General features: G+C 37.6%; 1 protein-coding gene across 1 annotated transcript; it reads left to right on the plus strand.

Moving 5' to 3' along the window:
• The first annotated feature begins 321 nt into the window (after positions 1-321).
• On the plus strand, positions 322-15479 carry LOC140332191 (tachykinin-like peptide). The gene is made up of 6 exons (XM_072413474.1): positions 322-341; positions 1607-1757; positions 7033-7132; positions 7445-7465; positions 9001-9054; positions 15312-15479. Exons 2-6 carry the CDS (start codon positions 1647-1649, stop codon positions 15359-15361), a joined length of 336 nt encoding a protein of 111 aa, XP_072269575.1. The 5' UTR covers positions 322-341; positions 1607-1646; the 3' UTR covers positions 15362-15479.
• The last annotated feature ends 1033 nt before the right edge of the window (positions 15480-16512 follow it).

Consider the following 16512-nt stretch of genomic DNA (forward strand, 5'->3'; position numbering starts at 1 on the left):
ACTCGGAGAAGCACGAGATGACATTTACAGATCTAGGAGGTGCCAGGCCGTGACTTCACCATTACAAATCTCGACCAGCCTTCTGTTTTTTTCCAATGCTCACTCATCGGAACAAAATCTTCAACATGGAGAGTCTGGAGAGGTAATCAAATATTGATTAAAAACAAACACGGGGAAGCTGTCACTGTTCCTTGTTTTGGGAAGAAAAATTTAGAAGTTTATTAGCTTTAAACAAATTAGACTCATTTGCTGTTCTGGTCATTAAGGATATAAAAAGGTAGAGGCTGCCTGGACACGTTCAGTTACTCTTAACGCTGGAAGCTGATCCGCTCTACAAAGAAGTAAGTGCGGCATACAATGCTCAGTGTTTTAAATGCTTGATAATAATTTGTGGATCTTCTGTGTGTTTATGTATTTTTTTTCCAAAGGTATAAAACCTTAATAGATTTTATTCATGTTTGTATCACCAATGGGGAGATGTCTCTCTGTTTTCACTGGAACAGAAAACAAGTAATGGGTAATCAAACGTTTTACAATTGTCACCAGAAAAGTCAGCGGAGACCCTTCAACGGAGACCATCTGGCGACAACCGTCCAAGAGATATTTCCTTACTTCTCAAAGATTTGCTTTTCCGTTTTGTCTCCAACAGAATTTGTAACTATTCCCTACTCTATCCAAAAAGCTTTAGCTACAAATACCAAACCTGCAAGGGCAAGAATCTGAGATTTGACAGTGATGGCTTGTTTGGGTTTTGAATTATAATATTGGGTTTTCTAATTAATGTGCTCTGGAACTTGCACAATCTATACCCCTGTTGTAAGATTTTTGGGTTTTCCTGCACAATTGTCACTGTATGATCATTGCCTCTCTAATAGGAGAATTTTTCTGAAACTTCCTCAGGGCCTGTTTCTTTATGAGCAAATCTCACATGTCTATCCTCAAAGGTTCACATAATAGTGCTATAGGTTAATCATAGTTCTGTAGAAATGATGTACCGGGTCCTACCAATATTTTGGGTAAGGGAGAGGAGGGAATGGTGTTCTTTAGTCCCAACACACTTCTTATCCTTGATTGGCAACCTTGCTCCTCCATTGATACAGAAGCATTGAGTCAGCATTGTCACTCTAAACCAAAAAAGTATACTGCTGGACCACAAGGTTTAAAATAAAAGGGAAAAGTCTCTAAAAAGAACATGATCTTAGCAACAGCTGGTAAGCTGCAATATATTGATTTTTTGTTGCTGGGTTTAGATACCTTGTTTAACACTCAGAGCCCCTTTAAATGGGTAGTAAATGGCTTTTAGATTACAACGTGAGGGTCCCGAATTCAACTTCTAGAAAAGACCATTCTATAGTGTGGAAGGTTCTCCCCGACTTTGCATGGTCTTCCTCCTGGTGCTAGAGCTTACTATCCTATTCCCAAAATACAGAAGTGACTTGTTTGGCTAATGAACAATTTGGCAGTCAGTTGTGACTGCGGAAGTGATAAAGCATGGGCTCCTCTGAGGACAATGGTTCCATGCACTTTGTAAAGAGATGTGTAATAGTTGGCACTATATAAGTTCAGGAAATTAATAAATGTTCACAACCAGTCTGTTGCTTTTAAGGAGCTGCTACCTCAGGGGACGAAACAACCAGGACATCAATATGAACCTCGCAGTAGCCTGCTTAGTGTTCTTCTTCTCTGCAACACAGTTACTGGCGCAAGATATGGAGTGGGCAGAAGGCAATTTCTGGCCAGAAAATGAAATAAATCAGGTAAGACTGCTGGAACTCTTCTATGGGCATACTATTGTAGGGGTCTAAGTGCTGAGGAGCATCTTTTCTTCAGCTCAGACAGTTGTTTAGTTCAAGCTAAGCTTCAGATAGATATAACAGACAAATAATGCAGTTCTGTATTATTAAGCATTTCCTTGAATATTCTTTTAAGATGTATTCAGTATTGTTGGAGTTGGAGCTTTTTCCAGTCCCCTGTACAGCAGAGCTCAGAACAAGAGAAGAAGAATGAGCACAAAGCACCAATCAGCTGTGCTGCAGTGTTCATGTGCTAACAAGGGACATTATTAGGAGGATAGGGAACAAGAGAAATTTACTCAACGGTGTGATGCTATTGTTTTAACTTTACAGTTAGGTTTAAGCTTAGGAAGGCACCAAAGCAGAGACAAAATGGTATTTTGCCCTGCCAGATACAGTGGGGCTATGCGGCAGAGCTAATTGCAGGACTGGGGGGACTACAAATGCTTCAGCAGGCAAACCACATCCTTTTAATAAATTTGTGTGCACTTAGCTTATTTGCCTGGAGTGTAAATCATATATCTGTAAACTATAAAGTTATAGCAAGATCCTTTAGGAATCAGTTCATCTTGCAACATTGTATGTGTCTTCTTTAAATTGCCTTTCTTTCCCCAGTGACTCCATTTCTTATCTTTCTAATCCTTCTGACCCCACCCAGTATTAGAGAAACCAATTTAGTAAATCCATCATAATGCAATGGGAATGCATCCAATCCTCCAGTGAAAGTATCCAGGGTAACGGGCTTATGTGAAGCACTTCAAGTGCAGAGATAATGGAGATTACAGATTTCTATATGTGTGCAGTTATTTAATATTTCTGGGATCGGTAGATGCTGGCACCCCCATTGCACTCCATGGTTCCATCATCTGATGCCTATGGTACTGTTGAGTTTTCTAGTGTCGTATTGACTGGTGTATGGAACCAAAGCAGGCAGCAGGGGACAATGGCATTCAAAACTTTTTGAAAGGGTGAGCACTGGAATGGTGGCTGGAACAGAAGGAAAGTGGGATACACAGTCCAAAAATGTAGATTTTCCATAAATAAACTTTAAAGTAAATTCAGAAATAACTGTTTCTTTGTAACATGAAAAACTACAAGCTTTTTCTAATGATTTTTCTTTGGGACATATTTCTATGGGTTCTTATGCCATCCCTGGCATTTTTGGTGATAATACCTTGTTTATGGCTTGACTATTTAAAGTTGAAATTTCCAACAAGTTGAATTTTTCCTCTTACCTTTATCTTTTTGGTTTTGATCCCAAAAGATCCTAAAATTTTTTACATTAAAATTAACCTGGTTCTAAAGTTTCCACCCATTCTGATTTTTGATTTAAAAGATAAATAAAAGGTAGGTTCAGACCTGCCTCAGGATCCAATGATCCCTCATGGCTCCCAGCAGCTGACTCCTTGAAACTCGGTGCTGGTTCCTAAATAACGAGTGCAGATTTGATAGCTGGCAGCAGTGAGCAGAAGCGTTCCCATTTTCTATGAGGCTGTCACATGGAGAGCTACTCCCCAGAGGCAGCGTTGGGGTACACGTACAAACTCTGCTATTGTATGACTTGTCTTTCATTTAAGTCTCTTTAAATATCACCAATGAGTGGAATGACCCTTTAGGTTACTTTAATTTGTTAAAACACTATTTTCATTTTATTTTAGAAATACTGCTTCCACTATTTTTTATTTTTGCCATCACAGTGCTGGTATGTCCTCCTTTAACAACTTTCATTCTACATACTTCAGCTGCTCATCATTGCCCTGGACTAGCTTCCAGTGGCAATAGTGGTTCAATGAGTGTCAGCCCAGCCACTGAGGGCCATCAGCAGGGGTGTTTAAATCCAAATTTTCCAGTTTACCAAAATTCACATTGGCTGTGATTCGGTTCTTACGGTACACAGAGGACAGGGTTCTCAATGGCTGGTGTTATGGACAGAACCACCCATGACAATGACCAACTAATGGGCTGCCTACTACGTACCCTAAAACAGGCTCACTGCCAATCTTTACGAGGCCAGCCAAGTGGCCAAATTTGTGTTCAACTCTAACCAATTTCCGCAAACTCATAATATTTAGGGAACATGGGTTTAAATGAATCAGGGCAGATTGGCCCATTACTACCTGTCACCCCATCACACGTATCATTCCTAGAGGCTATCAAGCTCAAATATGAGTATATTTTATAGTTCATATTGGAAATTTTGACTTCAACCTTTTCAACTTTAGGGAAAAAGGAGTCAATGGCCACTGATTTTTGAAGTAAATTGCGAAGCCCATAAACATTGTAATTGTAAACATTGTTCCCTGGCATGAGGAAGAGTTAACCGCACCATAACCTCACCGCCAGTCTGAACATAGTTAAACTCAAAGGCGTGGGGGATAGGTTAAAGGGGGTAGGTAGTGTTTTGCCCATAGATAGGCATTGAATCGTATATGAGATTTTAGAGATTCAGTTTACCTGAAGTGGCCCCAGACAAATTGGATGTGAACAATTCAGCTCAATGTTCTCTCGTGGTTTTAACTCTTAAAAGTCCATCACAACTTGGTACCAGTGAGAGACAAAGGAAGAAAAGTGAAAAGCTGGGAAATATGGTGATAATGAAGTCTTGATTACCATGAAGAATGGATTGAAGAAGATGCAATTGACAGGAATTATCAGGAGACCCAGATGAGAAGGAGAGGCTGGATGAGAAATCCATTAAGCCTAAATGATGCTAATGTTTATTTCATTTCGCAGCCTTCTTTGCCCGAGCAGAATCTACGCGAATTAAACTCATTCTGTTCTGCGCTGGGAATTATCACAATAAAAGAAAGGAATTTTAAAGAAACCTTTATTTTTCCCCGTGACATTTGAGGTTGAGCCGTTCTCAGAAAACGCCATGAGATGTGCAGGAAATGCTTTGTGATGGCAGCCATTTCTACCGTGTGCGGCTTGACAAATGAGAAATCATTTTCATTAATGTGATAGACTCAAATAGAAATCTCTGAGTATTCCCTTTTACAGGGGGTTTTGTCTGAGCAAAAGTTGCAAATTTCAATAGGTGACTTCAGTTTTGACAAACAAAAAACATGTTTGGTAATGATAATAATATTAAAGTTGAACTCCAGGCAAAAAGGTAAATAAACAGATGAAATAGATAAAAAATAGATATTTTACCTGTCTATGGATCTTCTATGGCTGTCAATCTCATCTTTAGATTTACACAGTTCCATTACACTGCACAGGCAGTACAATGCCACCCTACAGAGATGAAATGCAATGGTGTCCTGCCTCTATTCGCAGCCTGCAGACTGGGCAGTGATGGAGCAGCAGCAGACTGATAAGGTCATCTCTTATTCACTCTTCTGCGAAAATCATATTCTTTGTTAGTATATCTGAATGCACCTGGTTGCCTCCAAAACGTACTCTTCACTCTCCTGGCCTAAATGCTGCTATTGAATGGATTGCAACAAAGTGGTAGCAAGACAAATTTGGGTAATCGGCTTGAATTTATTGAAGCTGAACTCTAGCCTTTCCCTCAGTCTTCTCCTGGACTGAAGTTGCTTACTCAATGCACGCTGGGAGCGTCTCACAATATGCATTTGAAACTGCAGCAAATCAGATAGATCTCGCTTTTTTTTTTGGGTGGAGGATGTCCAGCATCATCTAACCCGGTGTTTCTCAACTAGTTTTCCTCTGGAGGTTGCTCGGGGTTTCTTGAGCAATGAGCAGTTTGTTCCTCTCAGGTCAGTATAAGTGACACCAATAATCTTTTTGGCTATCTGTAAGGGTGGCAGCCTTTCCACCGGCCAGCAAAGTAAGAGGAATTCTTTCTACTGAACCCATCCCTAATATACTGTGAGCTGTTGATATAGAAATTATAGAGGAGATTTCCTGAAGACCTAAAAGTTATTTCAAGGGTTCACTGATGGTAAAAGTCTAAAAAACGCTACACTAACTCCTCTCCGCAGCCTGATTGTCCCCGGTCCACCCCTTTCATTATTTGTATTGCATTTTTTTCAATTATATTCAAGCATGGCATTGCATAGGAGATAGTCTGCATGCAAATGCAGTCCCCTATGCGATTTTCCACTAGACAATGTTTGGTGAATGTCAGGTTCACTGCCCTAGACATAGCCTTTAATTAATAGCAATTTCTATCATAGTTTTAGTCCATTACTCATACGAGTGACACATTTGAAGAGTGAAAAGTGAAAACAATGTATCAAACAGATTGAAACGAAATGAAAAGGCGTGTAAAGTGAATGCATGTGTGTCCAGAATTATTGTATATTGTGTTACCTCTGTGGTTGGCATTACATATATTATATACGGTACCCCTCCTGTTCTACATGTAGCTGCATAGACAGAATTTGCATCAGATCTGCAAATTATTAGATCTGACTATGACACAAAGCCCACCACCGATTCACAGATTATCATCAAAGTACAATTCATGCAATCGGCTCTGTTATCAGCCACGGTGAGATCTCTTGAAACTGTTGCAGAGAAGGTAATTGTAGCTGACATGGTAAACGTGATAAAGTTGATCTCACAAAAGACTGTGATAAATAAAAGGCTTCACCGTGACTGAATAGAGGACCGTAGAGTGACAAGAGAAGAATAAGCCATTACTGCATGTAATTGTTGTCAACGTGAATCACAAATCTGTTCCATCTCCCTTATAAAGCTATGGAGATATCCCCAAAGTGGAATGATTGTGATTTAGTCGTAGGACAGGATGAGCTAAAATCTTAAAAATCTTTACCTTTTTCTAGCTGGACAAAATATACTAATGGAGTAATGGATTAAAAGCAGAATTTAAAGGTGAATCGTATATACATATCAATGTGCATGCAGCCTAAGTGACATTCTACGGCAGGCTTTATTGACCTTTGGTGGAACCCTTGAAATAACAGATCATAGGGATCCCTTTCTCTACTTACAATATTTAAAACTCACAGTAAATTAGTTTGGTGGTCAGAATGCCTCTTACATTGCTGGCCATTGGGAAGGCTGCCACCCTAACAGATAGCCAAAAAGACCATTGGTGTCACTTAAAATGAGAGATCCAAATTGCCCTGGTTGTGAAACACAGCACCTGTCCCTCGAAGAATCATTCAGCAAAATTCAGGCCCTTCATACTGGCCAAGTCAAATGGGTAGAGTTGGAAACTTTACCACTCACCATTGACCAATCTATTCATTTTGAATATATTGACCTTGTACAGTCTTATGTTTTGTATCTTTGTTTCCTTTTTCAGGTAGATCTAGACGAACCAATATATAACAGATATCGTCTAAGAATTGCACGAAAACCCAGACCTGATCAGTTTTACGGAACCATGGGGAAAAGGAATATTGGTAAGAAGCAAAGTCAGCTATCCCATTTTCTTATACAACCAAGCACTTGCACCAATCTATTAAAGTCAGTGCTTCTTTAATCATCAAAGATAAAACATAGATATTAATTGACCTTTGTAACTTCTGGAACAGTCCCTACCCATTCACACTAACTACGACCATACTGAATGAAACACAATTGACACCAAACCCATTATAATTTTCCTATAGTTGAATATATTACATGCTCCATCAGTCACTGTATGGATCTTGGTATCATAGCTGCTACTATTTATCATATTATTCTTATATATTTGTCTTTTTCCCTTTTAGAATCTAAACGGTCTCCCAAAAGTGAGTACCCATTGTACATTATATGTTTGTTTTTTTAATAGTTATATATTTAATGAGATGTATGCTTTCTATATAAACAGGACCATATATTTAATATCATCCCACTTTAGGACCTCTGCATTAGATATAAACTGCGAGGAATAGCACAATCTTATATATCACGATAAAAGCCCAGACCATCATCAGCAATATAATGTAAAAACTAAAAATAATAACTTAATATTATTAATAATATAATATATAACAAATAACAAAAAAGTATGTGACAATAACATGCTGGACACAGCAGCAAAAGGCACTTTTGGCCTCATTTGGACATAATATGACACAAAGGTAGATATAAGCATGGTTGGAGCGGAGGGAGAAAATTCATAACAAAGCTAATTATAGACCTCGGACCAGGATGTTTGGACTAAACACACAGCTTATGATTAGCAGATGCTGAGCAGGGAGATCTGGTGCTGGAGACATAGCAGCTGTTTATAATGAAATCGAGATACGGTATATGGCAGGAAATGGCACCTTGGCACACTTGTCAGCGCAAAACTAAACTGAATTTATAACAGTTTGAATGAAACAACTGATATTTTTGTAGCACAGTTTTACAAAGATATATAAAACTAAAAATGTTGCATATAAATTTTGTAAGTTAGTGGGTGGTTTGCATAGAGACCTGAATGTCCTTTACCCTGTGGATGCATTATTTTAGTATTATGCTGTGATTAGCTTTTAATTTACCAACCGTCAGCCAACTGTCCAGGTCTGTTAATAATATACTGATAAATAGGTAAAAGAGTGGACTCCCATTTTGTCCCATACAACCCATATGAATTCCAAATTGGAAAGAGGCAAATGAATATTTAAGCTGGAGCTGCTGCTTTCTAGTGAGAAAGCCAGACATCTTTAGTATCTATAGACACTGCCAGAGTTAAAGACACTTTCTTGCTACAATAAAACTGCACAATGTAAAGAAGACATGCTGTCTATGCTGCTGAACTTTGCAGGAACGATGAGAGTTCCTTTATGAAAGCAGTAAATACCTCTCCCAATGCAAAGATCACCAGCATGGGCAGCTGGAGAGGTAATTATTCCATGTCTGCATTACAGAAAACCCTTAATTTTACAGTTTTATTTCAAATTTAGTATAATATAAATATTATTACTAAAAAATGTATTTATATAGCACCAACATATTATGGAGCACTGTACATTTATTAGGGGTTGCAAATGACAGATAGATACAAACAATGACACACCCTGCCCGAATGAGCTTACAATCTAAGAGTAAATCTATTATGTATGTGCAATAAGCCATTAACAAGTAATAATTTTTTACAAGTAATACATATATATATATATATATATATATATATATATATATATATATATATAAAAAGATATATATATCAAAACCATGATATTGTCCCTGCAAAAAAGTGCATTGACTTATAAACCTGCAGATATTTTTAGCACTTCCTTCCTCCAAAACTGCCATAAAATAACATTTGACCTGTGTTCTGTCGTTTCTGTCCCAGGGCATAATTTTGATTCCTTTATTGGACTGATGGGCAAAAGATCATTAAGTTCTGGTAAGTGCTGCTATGAATTTTAAAATTTCTATAAAATTATAATATAGTATGTAATTGGTCAACCTAGGGATTGTGTATATTTATATATATGTGTATATATATATATATATATATATATATATATATATACTATATTTCCATATAATTATTGCCGATTCATATGAAAAATGGTTGCATGGCTGTTGTTTCAAAAGTCCACATATAAAACCCAGTTCCAGGATTGGAAGGGTTGGAGGATTGGCCTCCAGGGTTTATGATGTTTGCATTGGTTTGGTCAGATTTATTCCCACTTCCTATCTATCTAAATGGCATTACTGGACAAGGAAGTGGGAGAAATAAAAAAAAACGAGGATACAGCCAGCAATGAAATTTATGTTCTAACTCAACGCAAGACTAGTTGAAATAATATTGTTTAAAGTTTGAAGAATTTATTTATATGGAACTCACCTGTAGAGCAATACTCAGCACTCTGATCTGTTGAGCACTAAAGTCATAGATCCGACTTTAAAAAATTAGATAATTAGGTATAATTTGAGCTACAGATAGTCTATTGCAGTGTTTCCCAACCAGGGTTCCTCCAGAGGTTGCTGAGGATTCATTGAGCTATGAAGTTTGTGCCTCTCAGGTCGGTTTAGGTGACCCCAATGATCATTTTGGTTATCTGTAAGGGCGACATTCTTCCCAATGGCCAGCAAAGTAAGAGGAACTCTTCCCACTGACCACCATGTACTGTGATCTGTGGATATAGTAAATATAGCCGGGGTTCCCTGAAGATCTGAGATTTATTTCAAAGGGTTCTCCATAGTAAAACGGTCAAGGAACGCTGGTCCAGTGGCCAGTCCTCTTGGAAGCTACTTCACCCCATTCTTTTGTTGTTTTGAAAATTTAGTTATGCAGCAAAGTTAAACATAAATACTATATTTGTGCAATGCAGTTCTCAAGTTGACTTCAATCCTAATGCTATCCCAGTTAATTTCAGTTTATTTTCCTTTCCTCCCCTACTTACCCATCAGCCACTCCAAGGGTTTTTCCACCTATGAGAACCCCACCAAAGCTGCAGAATAAAGGGCCAGATCTGTGTTAAAGCAGAGCCATTGACATTGGTTGACACTAAATGAGCATTACTCTTTGGCAGTGGCCATGTGACCTAAAACCCCTCCCAGGAGCAGCTGGCAGGTTGTGCACAGACTTTCTTAGCCAATAAGGTTACAAGACAATTAAAAAAGTTTTTGTTATATTATAAATTGGAACAGGTTTTAAATAATAACTGCACATTCTTACAAACCTACATCTGAAGTGACATCACTTAGTCAGTGTCACCTGTGATGTCATCATTAAATTGGAACCTGTCAATCATGCACAATGTAATGTTTCACCCAATAACCTCAGCATCAGAAGAACGATGTTAACAGCATTTAGATTTATGGAAAGAAAATTACTTTGACTTCAAAAAGCAAAGGAGAAATTTCCTTAATAGAAATGATTATTTTAATGGATCTCAAATCTCTTTAAACTATAAATAAATATCTAAGTAAAAAAATGATGGATCCAAATTTACTACTATTTTTTTCCATGTTGATTAAACAATGCCCAGAATGTATAAACTATTCCTGAGACTTTTGTAACTGGGCTTGTTTTCCCATTGCTGGGCATTGGACTTTTATTAAAGCAATGAGACCAGCACCTTGTTCATGTTAAGAATTTTAGGGGCTGCTTTACCAAATCTTATTCTACATCTGATAGAATGTAAAAAGCCCAAAGGTTCCTGGTTAAGCCTAGTACACACAAGCAGATCTACTTGTCTTGCCCTTATCCGTCTTCTGATTGGTCAGGAGCCCCAAAACTCTGCAAATGTGTAAAAGATTTTGTTCTATTAGATTTAGAAATAATCAGAATTCAGAATTGATGTACTTTATCATTTGTAAGCATGATACAGTTGCATACTTAGTTATGGATAGTTATTAGTTCATCAGAACTCAACCAATCAGTTTCTTAGGATTGGTCAACTGCAGAATTTAGGTAATTTAAAAAATCACATTGGAGGGAAAAATCTGCCCATTAGCCCCATCTATTGATGTTATTGGTTACTCTAGAGGGAGCCATTGTTGGAAATCCTTTTAAATGTGATGGGGATGCTGGTAATTATATATCTAGGCCAACAGTACAGGAATATAACCCAAGCCTCAATTATGTAGCCTACAGGCCTGATTTATTAAAGCTCCCCAAAACTGGAGAAGATAGACTATTATGGGAGAACCTGGCTGATCCAACCAACCGGGAATGGATTTTTAAAAATCATTTATATTTACGTGGTAAAATGTTTTATATTGGGAACCAGATCCATTCCTCATTTGGTGGATCACTCTTCCATGATATTCCATCTTCTTCAATTTTGAAGAGCTTTCATAAATCAGGCCATCAGGAATCATAAGCATCAATGACTATTTGCACTGAATATGTCAGATTCATTAATATACCTAAGATTAGAGACTGCATAAGTCAAGCAGGTCCAGTTAGGTATCTACAATCTTTTTAATCTCTATTGAACTATACAAAGGTTTCTTGGCTTTATTCTGTATTTGTGAGGATAAATTTTGTTTATCCACTAAGACATTCAGCTCTGGAAGAAATTCTCCATTCCACAGAAATAAAATACAGCGATCGATAGTATGCACAACACAGCATAAATAGCAACAAGCCGTTGTCACTTTTTTGCCTTGTTCAATATTCACGGTAGAGACTCCTGACATCTGAGGTTGAGGATTTCCGCAGATTAATGTCCCGAGTTCTACAGAGGTCATCAAAGCTTAACCCTTATAATCATATGCCCTCCATAGATTTATTTCCTATCTTTGCCTTGTGTCAGGTGTCTGACTCCCCTGCGGCCATTCCAGATCCTAATGAAGATGCAGCTTAACCTGTCATGCTTATTACTGTTAACTATCAGCCAGTCTTACCAGGCATCGATCCAATGTATTATTTCACATGGTCATGTATTTACAGTTCTATCTCTAAAATCGTAAAAGGATAATTCTACCTAATGTAGATCAAAACCTGAATGGTAATATATCATAAAAGCTTTAACATGCAATTCTAAAAGGTCTTTTAAGGTCTTCAGGTTTCATTAAAATAAAAGGGTAACACATTGGTTTATTAAAGCTCTCCAACACAGGAGATAGGCTATCATGGGAGAACCTGGGTTATACAACAACTTGGAATGGATTTCTTAAAAATTATTTGCTATTAGTTGACAATTTTTTCAGTCCTGGACAAAATCTTTTTAAGGTTAGCTGGATCATCCAAGTTATTCCACGATAGTCTGTCTTCTTCAGCCTTGGACAGTTTTAATATACCAAGCCTTTTACCACCATGTCACATGCTCCTCTTTTGGAGTCTACAAGAGGCTTTCCCATGTGCATTGTCCACCATTGCCATTGTCATGGTGTGAAGCCAATACTAGAGCTAGGTTTTAGTGGTTGTGGTTTTGTATTTTGTTTTTTGGTTTTATTGGTTGTGGAGAGAGTCTGGATTCTAGGTCCTCACTATACATAAGACTTTGAATTTCTAATCCAAGTCAGTGTACATTCCTCCAACCCTAGGGCTAGTCCAATCTTAACCTTCTAACTTGATAATCTCTACTGATCTCTGAGGTTTTTACAAAGAGTTGTTGAAGAACATGTGCAAGGCATAGGTGTAGGGTGGGCAGGGCATAATTTTAATGTGTGTCTTGTGCATTCTTGTGACCTGGGATCTGCCCCAAAAGAATACTTGTTGATTAACAAAAAGACTTGCACTTCAACACTATTGAGATGGTAGACCTAAAGAAAAATAACGTTACACGGGCAGCTATTGCTGAATTCTCTTGCTGAAAAAAATGCTGTGTTGCTCATCTGCCAAATTGGTCTGAAATATTCTTTAACTCACCAACCCATATACATACATGTTCTGGGTCAAGGTCCCTTTAATACCATCTAGAAGATCATTTGTTTAATGGTCAGTAAACGCTCCAAACCGCAGTGCTAAAACTATAACTTTTCTAATTCATTTCTATCACTAACTCTATTACACCTCAAAGGATTCAAAAATGAAAAAATAGATCTGGCACGGCCTTGTAATTTTCCCTCTAAAATAATAAACCCTTGTCCATGTCGGGAGCACAAAGAGCAGACAAGAAGAAGAAATTGCAAAACAGGACCATTAAAAGCTTTTTTCTTTTCTGAATGATACATTACCAGGGGAAAAATACATTATCCATGCATTCAGCAGGCCAATTTTTCTAGTTAATGTCTTTGATATCATGTTTAAAGCCTATTCGGTGTAGATAATACCAGGACCAAAGGCTCAGAAGGAGTGAAATCCCATTCTTTGAAATTACCAAAGACCTGGCTTATGGAGAGTCCTCACTAGCCCTTAATGTAGAACATTCCTAGTCTTGAAAGGGAGCCAAATATTGTCATTATGGAACGTGGGTGAGAGACACCTGTTGTCTATACCAGCCTTTGATAAACTGAATTTCCATGGTGATCAAAAAACAAAAGCCCAAAACAAAGTCCTATTAAATGAAGGATTAACAAGAGAAACAATAACATGCCTGTAAACTGTAGGCAACTCATTATCTCCATCAAGAGCCAAATTTGATAATTAATAACAGAAATGATGGTCATGTGCCAACAGGAATGGTACACCTTTTGTTAGCAGTCTAGAATTTAGCTCGGGTCGATCTTCCTTGGAACTTTATGTACAATTGTTTTTTGCAAAGGACCCCCAAAGGGAATGTTATTTATGCATGAGAGGTTCTATGTCGATTTCATCATCAGGAAGATGAACACAAAAATGGGCACATTGAGAAGTCAGTTAGGCTATGTACACTGATGACAAACAGACACAATAATATTTATAGAGTGAGAATTCTATTTTTCTTGCTTTTTTTTCCATATGGATATTTGTGAAATTTGCTTTACGAAAACCATTTCCTTTACTGGTAATTCTGTGGATATCAAAATGTTATATCTCCTAAAAGAGGTCTCCTAGTCTTCTAACCTATTCTAAGTTAAACCTAACCCCTACTCAGGTACTTTCTTATCATTTTTTAGAGGTGATGGCCTTTTGTTGTATTTACAGCCTTCCTATATTAATCTTGCTTCTTTCGGCCCATACCTGTACAATAACTCCCCCTATACCAGGCCTTACTGCAAGATAAGTACTGGTACGGCACAAATTTACATGAGGACACTGCGTGAATCTTGTAAACACCACTGTTCACCTCCACCATTGGAAAAAGGTGAAAAGGCATCTGGATGGCAGGTTTAGCATATATTAGTCCAAAAGATCTGGGGGGCTATTTTAAAATTCATTTCCCCATTGCTTTTTATGGGGGAATCTATTTTTGTAAAACAGGGAATCTAACATTCCCTTAAACATTCCCTCCTGGGAATCTTCCGGGTCCATAAGTTTCAATGGCAGTATATGATTGCAACCAGTAAATGTTCGAAGGAATGCCTGATTCTCTGATTTAAATATAGAACCCTTTAATGTTGATGTTGTCACTTTCTGCCCAAAGCACCAGAAGTAAAGTGACGAGTAAAATAATATACATTTTTTTAAATTAACCTGAAGACAGTGAAGCCTTCATGGAACAGGTCTACATATCTCCCTTTAATAATCATCCCAATAAAAGGAGTTTATTTCTCAATTTAGAAAAGTAGATGGAGTTTACACAAATCATTCAATGTAAGTCTTTTTGACCAACCTCACCATAACCTAGTGATAGTAAACAAGCCCCTAATTGTTGTAATGCATGTTCAAATGTTAGGTTACCCATACAAGAAAGGATTCTGGGCATGTCAGGTCAATAACATTCATAATGTTTGAGATTTCAAACATTTACTAGGACCTAAATGGACAACATTCTGGTGGACAACCATAGAAAAGCCAATGGAATGCAATTCTCAAAGACCAGTGCTGAGTTTGGTGGAAAACATCTTGCCCAATCAATTACTGTGGTTACCCTCTTGTGAAATGTTAGGTTACCCATTAAGGAAAGTATTCTGGACAATTCAGGTCATGAAATGTCATGTTATTTAAGATTTAAAACATCTGCTTGGAAATGAAATGGTCGGAATGGATCATAGTACAGCCAATAACATGCTGTTATGTCCCATGTGTCTGGAGAACAACAAGTTGGCCGAGTCTCTTACTGTAGCTACCCATTTCCTGAACTATTTCACAGCTGACCAGAATGTGATTTTGTTTTTCAGACTTGCGAGAAAGCAGAGATGAAATGGATTTTCTCAGAAGGCGCAGATAACTTGTCTCTTGCGATGATAAATTTTGGTTTGCATTGTGGAAAATCTTTTCTTCTCTTTCAGTGGCTAATTCAATGAAATTAGTCCAATGTATATTCAATAAAGTATTTATACTATTAACAGTATGAAGAATGTTTATTGAAAAGGCTTAATAAACAAAGTTGAGATGAAAATAGGAAAATAGGCACTGTGGTCCTTTACAGGACAGGGTAGAAGAACCTTGGATGGGGTAGCTGTGTCAAACAGTCCGGAGCCACCCATGAGAGGCATGGAGGGATCATTCCACAATATCTGCTTTCTTTTTCTTTACCTTGGTGGTATTTTTTGATTAGACACATTTGATGGGGCTATTGTTTTGACAGAATGCAAAATAATCTAAAAGCACAACATTTGGCAGAGGGTAACATCACCAGCACCTGTGAGCTGTCTTCCAAACTGAACTTGTTTAGATATCTTGGAAAGGGGTTCGAAGGATGCTAAATGAAATTAGGAAAGACATGACAAAAGAAGCTCTCAGTGGGGTCAGGTACTACCTAATTATGCAATGTTGTGTTAATCATAAGGCTACATAGGACATTTTACACAATGAGGTTGATTTACTAAAGGATTATAGGGTGTTCATTTAGCAAGATGAGTTATCCCTTTACAATGGATTCATCACTTAGCTTAGTAATAGAGGTTCCACTGACTTAACCATCCAATTGTGTGCAAGCTAAACTCTTGTGTGTTGTTTTTTATGGTTTCCTTGCATGTGGTTGGCTACTCTTTGCTCAGTGAATTTTTACCACATTCACAAAGCTAAGTGAATTTTCCTTTTTAAAGTATTGCTAATACACATAATAGTTTGCAACAGAGTATTCCTATAATGATGTGCTAAAGTCATTTTATTGTAGCCAATGTTAAACAAGTGATCACAGATCACAGATACCAGAACCTCAGTATTCACAGTGTGTAGGGTATTGGATTATCCATTGGATATACACATGAACTTGGTTTCAGATGGTAAAAATGAAGATATATAAACATGGGTGTTTACAAAGGTGAATTAAAAGCTAAGTTTTAATACCGTGTTTCCCCGATGATAAGGCAGGGCCATCAAATAAGACAGCCCGTCCTTTTTAGGTAAAAATGAAAAATAAGCCCCCCCCCCCCC

The sequence above is a fragment of the Pyxicephalus adspersus genome, chromosome 5 (genome assembly GCF_032062135.1).
Source record: "Pyxicephalus adspersus chromosome 5, UCB_Pads_2.0, whole genome shotgun sequence".
Classification (NCBI taxonomy): Eukaryota; Metazoa; Chordata; class Amphibia; order Anura; family Pyxicephalidae; genus Pyxicephalus; species Pyxicephalus adspersus.

Bases quoted from the DNA above. Each gene is read 5' to 3' on its own strand.
- LOC140332191 (XM_072413474.1), top strand. From the start codon at position 1,647: ATGAACCTCGCAGTAGCCTGCTTAGTGTTCTTCTTCTCTGCAACACAG. The intron at 1,758-7,032 runs GTAAGACTGCTG...TTCCTTTTTCAG, and splicing joins CAGAAAATGAAATAAATCAG to GTAGATCTAGACGAACCAAT. The intron at 9,055-15,311 runs GTAAGTGCTGCT...TTTGTTTTTCAG, and splicing joins CAAAAGATCATTAAGTTCTG to ACTTGCGAGAAAGCAGAGAT.